We start from the raw sequence: 14,958 nt of genomic DNA, 5'->3' as shown, positions 1-14,958 counted from the left end.
CCCAGGCTGGGTTAATGCTGGGTTTAGTATAACCAATTCAATGCCCCGTAATGATTTGTAGGGCTTGTAAATAAACACATTTAAATTTGCAATTTATAAAGACAGACCAAAACCATTCTTTCCCAAAACACTTTATTACATCATCTTTAAGTTTAAAATTACTGTATTTCTTATTTAACTGTTACTTTCTGCTTATTGTCACATATAATTGCTATTAAGACAAATCTGAACTTGTAGTTCTGGTGCATTTCTAAAGGCTTTTGCCTCTCCTTCACATATATCCTGGTTACAACATTTATGTTTTTATATAAATAAAACTGGTTCCTTCAGTTTTAGTAAAACAATTAGTAATTTCCAAATATGTCTTGGAAAAATCACTTACACTCCAGAAAATTAAGACTGAGTTTGTTGACCATGTGAGTAACTGTGACATTGGAACCAGTGAAGCTATCAAGGACAAAAACTCATTCTTCATTATTACTAATATATTAAATACAGAAAACCAGAAATATTACAATGACTTGGAAGAAGAAATTCAGACATCAGTAAAGAATGTTTACTTGAATCGGTTCTAGCTTTTTCAGACCTCATCCTGAGACTATAGGAAGTTACAACTCTTGGATTTGGTTTCCTTAAACAACATATACAGGGATAGATGTAAGAATAAAAATTGTATACTGCTCCAGGGGCACTGCAGCCACCAAAGGCGTGCCAAGCTGGGCACAGCATTGCCACAGCATTACTCCCTCCACAAATTTCTGCTTGGCACCTCAGCCTCAGTGTTAGCCTGCTTTTTTTTTTTTTTTTTTAGGCTTAAGCAAAGCACAAAGCCTAGAACTTCAGGCCTGCAACTACAAAAGGCATGCAAACAGGAGCAATTCATGTCAACTCCCTATATTTGATGACAATTGCTTTATTTCAGAATTTACTTTTAACCACTGAATTTCTTGTCATTATAATCCCGCCCCAGTCTGTTTGTTTCACTTTTTTATCTGACTTTGAGATTTCATTTCCTTTCATGAAAGGAAATGAAATATTGCTATTTCGAACCATATCAATTCAGCAAGGTTTGATCCATTTCCCTGTGCTTCATGTAATCCCATTCCATTTTAGTTTTTTAACTTTGGTTCAGAAATTTCAACAATGAAATCTTGAAAATGGAAAAGAAAGTGTAAAAAACACTCTGGAAGGGAGATACATTATGATAAAATAAAATGCAATTTAAAAAAAAGTAAATTTAGGAATGCAGTGACTAACCAAATCAACTGAGATTAAATGAGGTGCAGTGAAAAGGATCAAAAATTACCAAAATTAAATTTACCAAAGTCCCAAAATCAGGGAATGAAGTAAAAAAGATAGAAGAAGAAACTGATGAAATAAAATGCTTAAAGAAAAACCTGCAACGAAGGGAAAACAATCAAATGGCATGGAATGACATGAAGCGCAGGGAAATGGACCATTCTTTGCCAAACTGATCCTCAGTGAAATTGGAAGATTTCATTTTCTTAAAGAAATGAAGACTTCTTTCATGAAAGGAAATGAAATCTTAAAAACAGAGAACAAAGTGAAACAAATTGACTAGGTAGAACTATAATGACATGAAATTGAGTGGAGAGAAATAAATCAATAAATTGAAATCATTACATCCATAAGAGTAATTCAAGGAGCAATGAGGAAAACATTGAAGAGAAAGGGTAGAAAATTCTGATGTAAAAAGCTGGAAGGCAGAAACTGTGACAATGTGGATTGACCTATTTTACAAGCAACTAAGCTGGACAGTTCCCCATGCAACTGACCACTGCCAGCCAGGAGGGAACAATTCCTTGTATCATGTCAAAGGAGGGAGAAGTATGAGGTGAGCATGTTAATATTCCACAGCAGCCTATTTGTCCCAGACATTTACTGTATTTGTATTTACTTATTTGTATTTATTTATTTGTATTTACTGTATTACAGATAAATACTGTATGTATTTGCTAACACATAAGATACTTGCTATATACTCAAGCTCCATACATACTGCTTGTGGGGCTTCATGAAAGGAAAAAAAAAACTACAAATGGTTGCTGGAGAAAGGATTAGAGTGTATCTTATCTATATGAAAATCTGCAGGTTATGATTAACTATTCTTACTCAGCTGATTAATTTAGTCATCCCAAAGTACTTAGAACAGAATACATCACTGGAACACAATTTCTCATGCCATGCATGCATTACAATAAAACCCTAAGCACTGCATAGCCTTAAAACGATAGAAGATATGTGAAGAGTAGTGTTTCCCTAGTGTTTTTTACAAACACGGTTCTACTTTAAACTCTAACAGTCAGGCTGCTTTAATGGGACTGATAATAGTAGTCTGTAGCTGGGACTGACATCCATGAATCTCACTATTCTTTATGCCACTTTAGGATTAGGCACTAAGCGCCACATCCAGTCTTTCCTTGAACACCTCCAGGATGATGACTCTTCCACCTCCCTGAGCAGACCATTCCAGTGTCTAATAATGCTTTCTGTGATTAAATTCCTCTTATGTCCAAATTGAATCTCTGCTTAGCTTCACTTCTAAAGCTAAGCTACTAGGACAACACATCCAGCAAAGATGTCAAGCAAACCAAAGGAGTCAGCACGGCGGCTGGGCCTGAAGTCACGGCGAATGCCGCCACAGCCTCAAGGTGAGACCTCCTGCAACGCCCACACCCTCTGAGGCTTGTCCTTGCGCTGCTGCCACCCCCGCGGCTGCCAAGGCCGGCCAGGCAAGCCAAAGTTATACAAGGAAGACCCGGGGGAAAGATACACCACGGTCAGAGCCCACGTCAGGGGGAGAAAGGAGCACAATGCGATGGCGCGGCCTAGCACAGTCTAGCAGAGCAGCCGTTGGGAACCCTACTAACTACAAGCCCCACAATGCACCGGAAGCGCTAGTGTATCCTTCGAACCTGCCAATGAGGACGCGCGGGGCGCGTCACGTGAGTGGGGCGCGCTTTCCAAGTGCGGGCGGGTGCGCAGCGCGGCTCGTGCGCGGTGGCCGTGAGGGGCGAGCGCTGAGGTGAGTGCGGAGGGGACAGGGGTGGCGGCTCCGGCTCGGGCTCTTCCCGAGCTCCAGTGTGGTGCCCGGAGGCCTTTCCCCTTTTCCCGTTGCGGTTGGGGCACGGGGGGCGACATGTGTGAGCTTGCCTGAGGGTGGGGCGTTAAGTAGTCGGCGGGATGGTGAACTGCGTGGCATCCCATAGACCACCTTTCTGGTGGCGCCCAGCGATAGGAGGAGTACTAATACTAAATTAAACTAAACCACGAGAAGCTTCATTACAACGTGAATAGGCACCTTACATCGATGGTGGCAGAACACCCATATAGGCTGCCCAGGGAGGTCATTGAGATACTCCAAACCCACCTGGAGGCGTTCCTGTGTAACCTGCTCCTGGTGACCCTGCCTTGATACGGGGTTGGACTAGATGATCTCCAGGTGTCCCTTCCAACCCTAACTATTCTGTGATTTTCTGTGGCGGTCCCTAGATATGAGAGCCTTCAAAGGGAATGTTTACCTCCTCCCTAATTCAGCAGTATCATCAAAGTCTGTGATCCTGTTGTTCGGTTTTGGGATTTTTGCATGTCTACTTCTATATTTTCCAGGTATTATGGAGGAAAAAAAAGAAATGTCAGCACATAGCCTGAGTAATTTGATTGAAAGAAAACTGGACGTCTGCATGAGCAATGGTAGGTGGAGAACACATTGAGTTATTCTCTTTGTCATATAACCCCTTTTAGAGGTTAGGACAGCTCAGATCAGTAGGTATCTTCTGTCTGCCTTACATCATGTTCTGTGTACCCACTTCCTTGCATGGCCTACTGCTGCCAGTCTCAGAAGCCTCCTGAGTAGCTTGTGGAGCATGGTGCTAAAGCTTGTGTATGATTGATGTCATCAACCTCTCTTCTGTATATCTAATCTGAACTCCTCCCTTATCCATTGGCTGCTGATTTATTTAGTGTATATATTAACTAATAAGAAAAGTAGTCTTTCTCACTGGCTCCTGCTACTGTTCTGTGGTAGCCTTGACAAGAAAAGAACTGATAAATAGGACAAATGCATTGTCACATAACTCTAGATTACATGTTCTCACTTACTTTGTTTGGAGGCTGCTGATAAGCTGCGTTCTATGTTGCTGTTACAGCTGCTTAGAAATTACCATTAAGCTGTTTCACAATATTTGGGCATCTCACAATTATGATCATATTCACAATTGTACCTTAAATTTCTTGGACCTAAAATATGTTTTCCTAAGTTTAGTATTTTAAACTTGATGGCTAAAGCTTTTTTTTGCCAGCTAACATCACTCACCAAATTGTCAAAGCATAGTGTAATAATTTTCATTGCAAATCTGTGCTGTGACAAAATTCTTTTTATAGTTTCAGACTTTGATCTCCTGACTGATGAAAAGTTCGATTTTGACCTTTCACTCTCCTCAACAAGGTAAGTTATGTAAGTACTGTAGACCCTTCAAAATGGACACATGTAAGGTGCTGGACTAAAGTATTTTTCTTTGTAGTGGGAATGAAGATGAAGTTTTTGTTGGACCTGTGGGACACAAAGAAAGATGTATTGCTGCCAGTATTGAAGCAAAAATGTGTGTGTCTGCTTTTGATGATAAACTCACGTGGAGCCCACTTCAAGGAGAGAAATTTGTGGAAATTTTCAAAGAAGCTCATTTGTTGGCTCTGCAAATAGAGACTGGAAGCAAGGACAGGGAGACCAAAATAAGCCAATCAGAAGAACAGGAAAACAATGTTGTAGAAACATTTGTGGAGGACTCAATGTCAAAGCTGAAGATACTGAGAAACAAAAACATAGACTTAAGTCCCAGGGCTATTAAACGGGAAACATACTGTGTGCAGGATAGCCCAGCATGTCAGCTGCCACCTTGTTTTCAGAAGGCATCTCATGAACTTGTGTCGGATGGCCACGTACATGCTCTTCCTGCTCCTCCTGACAGAAGCCCTGTTAAAATTTGTGTGTCTCCTACAAAAAATGCCAGTTTGCCCCTGACAGAGGAACAGAAAACTAAGGAGACAAATACAAAGGCAATTGGCCAACTGCTAATTGCAAAACCATCATCTACTTTTGGTAAAAGCAATTTGTTGACAATTGACAAGGTAAAGTCATGTTCTAGGCAACATTTTTTTCAAGTAAAGTCTGTGTTTTAGGAATATTTAACCTGTCTACAATCTTTTCTTTATAAAAGTAAACTTTAATCTTCTGATACTGCTCTACCTCATAAGATTCTTAGTCAGAAAACATATATAAAAAAAAAGAGATGGCAGGTACTATGGTATAGTAACCAATTACTTTGTCTATTATGACAATGTTGAGCATTTGGAAATGAATTTCTTTTGTAATTGTCATCTGGTTTTGTGAATACTATAATTTTTGGCTTCTCTTCTAACTGGTTTCTGACACTGCTGTGTTCCTGGTAAAATTACTACACTGTTACACTTCATGTGTAATTTTACACTTTATTTATTATTAATCCTTGTCAATGGAAATGTATTCTGGGATAGCAAGGAAACAGTTGTGTTAGTGACCTTGTGAGCACAAATCCCAGTCTTTTGATAGAATATATTTTGGATTTTATTGCTCTACACTTTATAGCTTAGTATAGCTTTAGTATAAATTACAGATTTTACTGAAGATGTGGTAGGGACTTCTTAAGAACCACCACCTATGGAAATTACAGGACTCTGATTTTCTTTTATAGTATAAATTTCTTCTAGATTTTGTGTGCTATAAGAAAAGACATGCTCTTAAATGATTTAACTAGACAAATTATACCCCACTGTCTGAACAGTTTGCATGATGCAGTCTTACTATTGTAATGTCTCGCCTTTTGGAAGTTAAAGTAGAATAATAAATTGAGAGTCCAATGTAGTTGTAAGGTACAGCTATTACAGTATGGAACACTATGTAGGTGAATATGATTACATGATTTGTACTGATGAATTGTTGCAGAACTGTCCTTAAGTTGCTGTCCAGTGTCTGGGTTCAGGCATGTCCTAGTACTTGGCAAATGCACTCACAAGACTTACTTCAGACTGTATTTTTCTGAAGACTTCACCGAGTTTGGAGGCTTCTTCATTGACTGTTGTCTCATTGTTTCTGAACAGAATGAGTATATGTAAAAAGCTGTATAGTGATTTCTAGAAGCACTAATAGCTTTTAAAATGTTGCATTGAAATTTGCAGCTCAAGCGAGGTAAAAATACGAGTATTTCTACAAGAAGAGACTTGAACAGCATGGGATCATCTGAAGATGCAATTTCTGATAAATCTAGTATTGCTTTAGATGCCGTTGAGTCTTCATTCAGTAGCAGTTCCTCAGTGCAAGACACAAAAGTCCTTCCTGCACCAAGTAAGGTAATGGCAAGCATCCTTAATATGAGAAGAACTTCTGTAATATTTATGATGAAAAGAAATTAATATAGTTTACTTTCTAATTTAATTTAAAGCTGTTGTGTAAAATGATTTTAAGGAAAAGTGATCAGTGTTTTGTATTTGCCATTCTTGAATGTGTGCTATAAGTCTGTAACACATGAATATACTTAAGAAAACTAAAAATGTTTTGGATTTACAAGCATGCCTTTGTTTTTAAAGCACTAGCTGCACGTAAGTGATGAGCAGTTTCCTGTAAGAAGGTTTTTGATGTGTAGGTAACTATACCACATAAAATGTTGCCATAAGTTGCATGAAGATAGCATACCCTACAGCTGTCAGTTGATGTGAAGCGTTAAATGCCTTTTTTAATGCTGGGTGCCACTTCATTGAATCACAGAATTGTTGAGGTTGTAAGGGACCTCTTGAGGTCATCTGGTCCAATGCTCTGCTCAAGCAGGACCACATGGAGTCATTTGCCCAGGCCCATGGCCAGACAGCTTTTGAATATCTCCAAGGATGAAGTCTTGGCAACCTCACAGGGCAGCCAGTGCCAGTGATTGGTGACCCTTGAAGTAAGAAAGGTGTTTCCTGATGTTCAGAAGCAGAACCTCCTTTGTTTTACTCTGCCTATTGCCTCTAGTCCTGTTGCTGGGCACCACTGGCTACTGTTCTTTCAGATATTTCTGTGTATTGATGAGCTCCACCTTGAGCCTTATCTTCTCCAAGCCGAGAAGTCCCAGCTTTCAGCCTTTCCTTAGGTAAGAGGTGCTTCAGTCCCTTAATCATTCTAGGGGTCCTTTTTTGGACTCTTTCCAGTAGCTCCAAATCCCTCTCATACTGGGGAGCCTGGAACTGTATGGAGATCTTCAGGTGTGGGCTCTCAGTGCTGAGCAGAGAGCAGGATCACCTCCCTTCACTTGGTGCTAAGACTCCTCCTTGTGCAGCCCAGGATATTGTCAACATTCCCTGCTGCAAGGGTGCATTGTAGGCTCATGTTCAGCTTGTCCACCAGCATTCCTAAGGGCCTGGCCTGCAAAACTGCTTTCCAGCTGCTTGGTGCCCAGCATATACTGGTGCCTGGGCTGACTCTTTAATTCTTTAGTTCCTTTAAATCCATACTCAAGTTTGTGGCAGGAATAAAAACGACTGTTTGTCTTCTAGATCTGATGTTCCAGTTCTGTATAATAATTCAGATACAATGATCTGTCTCAGAAAATTCACTTTTTAAAATGTAATCTGAGTTAACGAGCTCCTCTAAAATTCACAAGCAAGAAGTTATAATACCAAGACAATGGCAAAATAATGTGTTAAATAGGGCATTTTTTTGCTTTAGGTTCAGCCTGGCTTAAAGAAGATGACCTATCTGAAATGTCCTCGTGTTGCCAGTGGTCTCCCAAGAAAGGCTACATCATCATCATCTTCATCATCAGTTTCCAGCATGAACTCAAGTCTTAATTCAAGTTTACCCATTTCTCCTATAGGCAAAAAAGGTAATCACTCTTACTACAGATTTATGCCATAAATCAATTTTTAAATAGCTAAGCATTTTCTGGACTTTAGATTTGGAAATGTTGTAATGGTGTTCAGTACATTCAAGCACTAAGGAATGTTTTGTATGAAGAATAAAATTTTCTAGTCTAGCCCAGTAAATCCCTGTAGACTAAAGATAATTGTTAAACATCAATAATTTATAGATTGGCTAGAGTGATACAAACCTGATACCTACATGTGAGCATATGACACAGCTAGAAAGGAAGCAATGCCCCAGGAATTCTCTTCACTTTATACATGATCTCCTCTATTATAGCCAAGAACGTGAACTTCTGAATGCTCTAAGCTTGTCTGACTGGAATGAAAACTAAAAGCAAAACACCTGAAATTTGGAAGGAAGGTGGAAGGCTTTATTCCACATTTCTGTAAGCTTAAATAAAGGATGGGCCTCACTCAAGTGGATGGGAAAAATGCCTTTAGGGAGATAACACAGCCAAGAGGCTTGGGCTGTATTGAGACCATCAATTTGACCATTTCAGTAAGCTCAAAGGATCAGGAAAACAGTCTCCTAAAAGTACTGACAGATGTAAGGACTGCCCTTCTTGTACATCTATCAAAATACCAAGGTTGAGCATATTTTAATTTTGCATATTGTTTCTGGGAGATTAACAACATTATTAAAAGCTTAGTAAGAATTATTTTATGCAATAGAACTGTCTAATCAAGATTCATCCTGTTAATGAAAGTAACCTACAGGTTAAAAGTAAGAACTTTACAGAAATCTGGGAAAAATGCTTGTGCAGTAGGTTAGCCTGTGGTGTTCATCAGTGTAACTCAAACTACTACCTCCTTTGAAAGGCTGCTTAAGGGAACAGGGCCAGCTCTGCTGGGAGTAAATGCTAGAAGTAATTTGAATCTGCAAGCTGTTTTGGCATTCCTTGAAGAGTATTCTTTCACTTGATTGCAGTAATTCAGGAATTTGGTGAGAAGACTATAAAATAAAATTGCCAAAAAATTTGAGGAATAAATTTTCAGTAGTTGTGTATATTCTCCTTAAACTTGAATTGTTTGAACCTGAATTTAAATGCTGTAAGTTACTATTTTTCTTTCCTGTGTTAGTATACTTACTCTGCTTAGCCAAAAACTTCAGAAGTACAACTTTCTATTTCAGGAAAATCAAGCATGTCATCAAAAGCTAGTGTGAGTGGCTCTAAGCTTTCATGTAGCACAAGCAGGCTGGCCCTTGTCAGACCTACCACAGGATCATCTCTGCAGGCTGCCAATACTGAGAAATCCAGGAAGCAAGTGAGATCAGCTAGTACTCCCAAAATATCTAGTGCTGTAAGCCTGCCTAAACCTTCAACTTCTGCAACTTCATCTGAGGCTGCAGGCAGTGGAATTCAGAGACCAAGCTCTGTTCCCAGTCTGCAGCAGCTATGTCCGCAGAACAAAGATGGGAGTTCAGCAAAAGGAAGGCTGTGTCCAAAGCCGAGGGCTAGAGTTCTGTCTGTTTCAACAAGTCAAACTAAGGCTCTTATGAAGACCCAAGGTAAGCACATATTTTGTATGACTTGTCTTCTACTTTGGTTATTAAAAGCAAATGTTACCTTAAAGGCTTGTTATTTGTTTCATTACACTTCTGTCCACCTTTGGGAAGGAATTAGTATTTAACTGAAAGATAACTGCTGTAAAAGAAATAAATATTAATTTGATAGCAATTAACAAAACTTTTATCTTTAGATGCAACACCAAACAAATTGGCACCAAAAGCAACACCATCTCTTGGATTAACATTTTGTGGCACACCTGGAAGGTAGGGCTTCACTAAAAATTTAATGTACTGAGACATCCTTTTTAGCACACAACATGGTTGGGTGTTGTAACAGTTATTCAAGTTTTCAAAAGTTCTAATTTTATTGTCTAGTCCCTTGAGACCTGCAAAGTTAGATGTGTTGATGCCTATTGGAACAGATTTAAATCAAAACCCAAAACTAAACCAAATAACCCCTCCCACTCTATTCAGAAGAGGTTTCTTTGTAGTGCTAAATAGACTAAAATAATTCATAAAAGAATTCTTATCAAGTAAAGCCCTTACTGTGCTGTGATTATCAATGTTAGGGTGACTACTGTTCCCTTACTGACCAAAGGGATATGGACTTCTATCATTTGGTAGAATAGTGTTATTTAAACAGTTTCTAGAAGGTTTTGGCTAAGGCATGTTCCTCTTCTAGTGCCATGGCAGTCAGCACTCCTATGAAAGCCTCAGAAGATAAGGTCTTCCAGAGTTGTTGTTTTCCTGAGAAGTCTGCCACCATGGCTCCTGCCAGTGTGAAACGATCTGGCCTGCCTACACCTGTCCGTCGGATCTCAGGGCTCCCAGCAGTGACTCCTAAAACTGTACCAAGAGTGGAGTTTTCTCCACATGCTGCATCTCTTCGGCAAAGCCTCAGCTTTTCTACCAAAAAGACTTTTACAGCTGGGTGAGACAGAAATCTCATATACAAAATGACTCTTGTAGATAAACTGCCTCTTAGTGAATTCTAGTGATGACTCTTGGCTTTCAAGGGCTTCTGCTAAATGTTAGAATAAACCATTTGAGCATATAAAAACTGTATAGACCTAATAAAAACTTGTAACTTGTGACTGGTAAAATGCTGTAAGCTGTAATGAGGTGAGTCAGTATCTAGCACTAAAGAATTACAGCTTTAATTGGGAATAATTTGTATTTCTTGAGCAAGGGGAAAAATTTAAGACTTGCATCTGCTCTAGTGTTATTTTGCTATTGCCTTCTGATGAAGGGAAAACAGCTGATTAAAATACATATTACTTTTAACTGTTGCTTTATATTGCTGCCAGTGGTCTGTAAAATTGCATTTAAAAGCATCAGTCAAAAAGCCAAGGATTTTGTTGACTTGAACTTTATTTTCTGAGCAGATTTACTTATGTTGCAATTCTGGGGTTTTTTTCTGTGAAAGTAGTGTTGCCTTCTTCTATCTGCCCAGCATCTTCTGACAAGGGCCATATATTTGTATGCAGGCTTGTTTTTTGGCTGGTGGAGAGGAGCTGTATTAAAGTAGAACTGATTCATGGCTACAAAACTGTGTCACATTACTTTGGCCAGACATCTCAAATAGTCTTTTCTCTCAAGGAAGCAATTATTCTGTCTACAATGACTTTATCATACTAATCAGATTACAGCCTCTGGTCCTCCAGCCAGCGTCAGTACTTCCTTTCAGCAGGGACTGAAGTGGGTTGCTCAGTGATACACAAAATCAATGCCTCCTTTCTAGCTGTTCCAAGTTTAAAAAAAGAACAACCAAAATAACTTGTGTGAAGTTTGGGCTGCATGGAAATGTCAAGATTAAATTCTTCATAATCCTTTTTTTTTGTTGTTTTTTTGTTGGTTTTTTTTTTTTTTTTTTGTATGGGTAGGCTATATTTTTTCTGCATAATTAAATACTTTGTATTTTGTGGGTAACTAGCATGTATTTGGATAAAAATGTGGGAAGCCTTTTGACCATTAAATCTTGGGGTAAAAAAGGAGAAAATAAGGTCAGAAATTGGCACATTGTCTTTAGTAGTTAATGCTGATTAAAGAACTCAATTACTGCTGATGCTTTTTTCCCTAGTCCAAAACAGAAGCAAGAGAGTAAGGTACAGACATCGTCAGATGATGATACATCTCCTCCACCTGTGCCACCTCTTGTGCTTGACTTCTCACCAGAGAAAACTGCTACAGAAGGAGTAGAAAATGCATTAAAAGAGGCTGAAGTACAAAATCAGCCGGCTGAAGAGAAACAGCCTGAGGTAAGAAATGACAATGTATTTTCCTACAAAACTACTAAGTAAACTGCTTGAATCATTTCAAGATAAGGGATAAGTAGGGGAACCATTTCAATATACATGAAGCTAAAACGTGTTAGAATAATGAAATAATAGAATATTCTGAGTTGGAAGGGACCCATCAGAACCGTCAAGTCCAGCTCCAAGCTCTGCACAGGGCATTCCAGAAATCACACTAAACACTTCTTCAGCTCTGTCAGGCTGGTACTGTGACTGCTTCCCTGGGGAGCCTGTTCCAGTGCCCAACTGCTCTGAGTGAAAAACCTTTTCCTGCTATCCAACCTAAACCTCCCCTGACCCAATTTCATGATGTTTCCTTGAGTCCTGTCACTGATCATGGGAATGACGAGATTGATATCTGTTCCTCTGCTTCACCTTGTTCAAGACCACAGTAAGGTCTCCCCTCATCTCCTCCAGGCTGAACAGACCAAGTGCTCTCAGCTGCTTATCAGGCTTCTCCTCCAGACCCATCACCATCCTTGTTGCCTTCCTCTGGATGCTCTCAAATAGCTCAATGTATTTTTTTATATTGTGGTGCCCAATTGACTATAACCATGTGCACCCTCTAGTGCCTATATTTAGCACTGAACATCATATGTTCAGTATTTCCATTAAGTGTGTTCCCATCTCAAATGCACTGACAAATACTTGCAGGTTGTATGTTAAATTTCCACTTTTGGAAGGGTACTGTGAAATCCTTGTAGCTTCAGTTAGAAAAGTACTGTTGCAGGGAAGTTGGTGTTGCAGCCATAAAGCTCCTTCAGGGATTAAAAAAAACCCTCCAAACCCAAAACACTGCTGTAGTTAAAATTCAGTCACCTAAAAGGAGTGTAAATCTGTATACAGTGAGGGAGGATTAAACCCCAAAGTCCATATAGCAGTAAACTTAATTATCAAGTAATTAGTTCAGTGAACACTTCCCCTCTCTCAGGAATGTTGAAAGCTGGCACTCCACAGGCATTAAGAAGAAAGGACTCAAGTTGTAGTTCTGAAATATTATCCTGACAAAATGGCTATTGATTTACGAATACTGAGGTTTGGAATAATCTGTGGATTAATTACTTGATGTTACTGCATCAATATGTTCTTTGTTAGTTTACTTGTGGCATAAAGTGTGTGTTTCAGAATTGCTTAGTACATATATGGGGTAGTTAAACTGGACAACTAGAGTGTGAAGCTGCAAAGAATAGTTTATATGGCTAAATAATAATTGCACAATAATTTTAGTTAAATCATTTAAGTATTAAGAAGGTTACTAATCTTCTGTTTTAAATTTAACTCTACTTTTAAGTGAAAAACTGTTCTATGCCCCAAGGGATCTCTTTTGCTTTTTTTTACCATGTTTCCCCTGTGATGCTAGACACTGGCAGAATAGAAGCTGAGGTTTTTACACTGTGTGCAATGAATCCTGCATGAAAAATACCAGCTGTAAATTAAGCCTGATCTGTGATTATTACAGCTGTATAAGCTAAATTGAATGCTTCAATGTATATGAAGGAAACTTGGTGAACAGGAGAGAAAACCTGAATTTATTTCTTTTAAAGGCTTTACTGCTAGATATTGGAGCAGACAAATCTCTCCCACACACTTCTGAATGTGAAAGCAGACCTTTGATTGACCTTTCCAATACTCCCGAAATGAGTAAGATTACTTCTCCAAAGCCTGTGTTATCTGGACAGATAAAGGTAAGTTTTATTCAAATCATCTGGTGCAAGTTATGTTAGCAGAAAAAATGTCAACTGGCTGCATACCCTTGTCTGCAGAGCGGTTCCACAATACTGTAGGAATTATTTAATATTAGCTCAATATGATATACATAATTAGGTGCTCTTAAGAGAATGTCATGTTTTAAAACAAACAATATGTTCTGAACTAGAGCTCAGTGAGCTATCTGCAAATAGGAAAAGGAGGATGGAGAAATAACTTAGTACTTAAAGCAGTTGTTACAGAAGAAAACTGTTATGAAGCAAGAAGTGAATGTTGTCTTCTGTAGAGTTGGCATGCTTATTCTTGTTTTACCTTTCTTGCTCATTTTCAGTTCTTGGCAGCAGCTCTTTTTAATCAAAAAAGAAAGGATGCCTCTCCTAATCCTCTCCTTAGCTGCTGCTGTAAATTTTACAAGCATTTCTGGGCGAGTGTTTTCTATACATTAATGGCTTGAAGGTAGATGCCTTTAGATCATTGTCAGATGAATGCTGGTAACTATGAGGATGCAGCCTTTGACAAAAGATGTAGTTGGGCTCAATCAAGCCCTTCAAATTTTGTCAAGAGAGGAGTATTCTGAACTCAAAGGAGTTCAGAAGTGCTGTGTCCTCTCGGGATGGCACTCTCATTAGAATATGCATCATAGTGAAACTTAGAAAAGGTTTTTTAGGTTTTTAAGGTAAGTATGGGCAATAATTTGTGAGAAGCTTGTGCGTGTTGAGAATGAGCATGTTTTTAAAAGCCTGAACCCTAAACAAGAAAAGTACTTTAGAATAATAGAGATAATAGCTGCTAGTAGCTATGCACAACAGTTAGTCAACTACAATAGCTAAATTTTACCATTTTTCTTTCAGCTTATTGATTTGAGTTCTCCTCTTATCACTCTGAGCCCTGATGTAGACAAAGAAAATCTGGATTCCCCTCTACTCAAGTTCTGAATTTGAACTGAAATGAAGAATTCCTAGCAACTGTGATCTTTGAAGTGGTTTTGGTGTTACTCCTCACTTGTATAATTTCTTGAAGGTGGCTGTAGATTGTCTGATGAGCTGCATTAACAAAATAGAACTCTAACAGTCTTGATACAGTCAAGAGTCTGATAATGGTTTCGTTCATGGATGTGCTGCAGTGGATGTATTTAAACTGTGTTGTTCTAAGGCAAAAAAAACCTGGAATTCTAAGTACTGAATTGGAAACCTGCCTCTTTACTTCCTACTGCTTATCATTTGATTCCTTTCTTCTATGTACAACAACGTTTTAATTTAAAATAAATGAATTGATTCCTAAACCTGTACAAAATAGCAACTTTTTATTGCATGCTTTGGGTAGACTTTGCTAGTGTTTAATAGGTAGGTAAAAACTAGTGGACTTGGGGTGGTGTAACAAGTTTGGAAATAAACATTGTTATAAATGAGAGACAAAAGTCTCGATATTCAGCAAAATTTACGTTGCTTTATTTGATATAGAAAGAGCAAGCAGCGCGCTCGGGAACGTGAGGGG

At 38.8% G+C, this 14,958-nt stretch overlaps 1 protein-coding gene across 1 annotated transcript; it reads left to right on the top strand.

Annotated features, from left to right (window-relative positions):
- The first annotated feature begins 2,967 nt into the window (after positions 1–2,967).
- Positions 2,968–14,757, top strand: GTSE1 (G2 and S-phase expressed 1). Its single transcript, XM_088165787.1, has 12 exons — positions 2,968–3,046; positions 3,631–3,714; positions 4,405–4,468; positions 4,545–5,148; positions 6,235–6,405; positions 7,757–7,913; positions 9,086–9,463; positions 9,655–9,727; positions 10,146–10,394; positions 11,544–11,721; positions 13,302–13,442; positions 14,316–14,757. The coding sequence occupies exons 2-12, from the start codon at positions 3,636–3,638 to the stop codon at positions 14,397–14,399; spliced, it is 2,178 nt and encodes a 725-aa protein (XP_088021913.1). The 5' UTR covers positions 2,968–3,046; positions 3,631–3,635; the 3' UTR covers positions 14,400–14,757.
- The last annotated feature ends 201 nt before the right edge of the window (positions 14,758–14,958 follow it).

This window comes from Sturnus vulgaris, chromosome 5 (assembly GCF_052056855.1).
Source record: "Sturnus vulgaris isolate bStuVul1 chromosome 5, bStuVul1.hap1, whole genome shotgun sequence".
Taxonomy (NCBI): domain Eukaryota; kingdom Metazoa; phylum Chordata; class Aves; order Passeriformes; family Sturnidae; genus Sturnus; species Sturnus vulgaris.
Note: the sequence above shows the minus strand (reverse complement) of the source record. Positions and strands in the feature narration are given on the sequence as shown.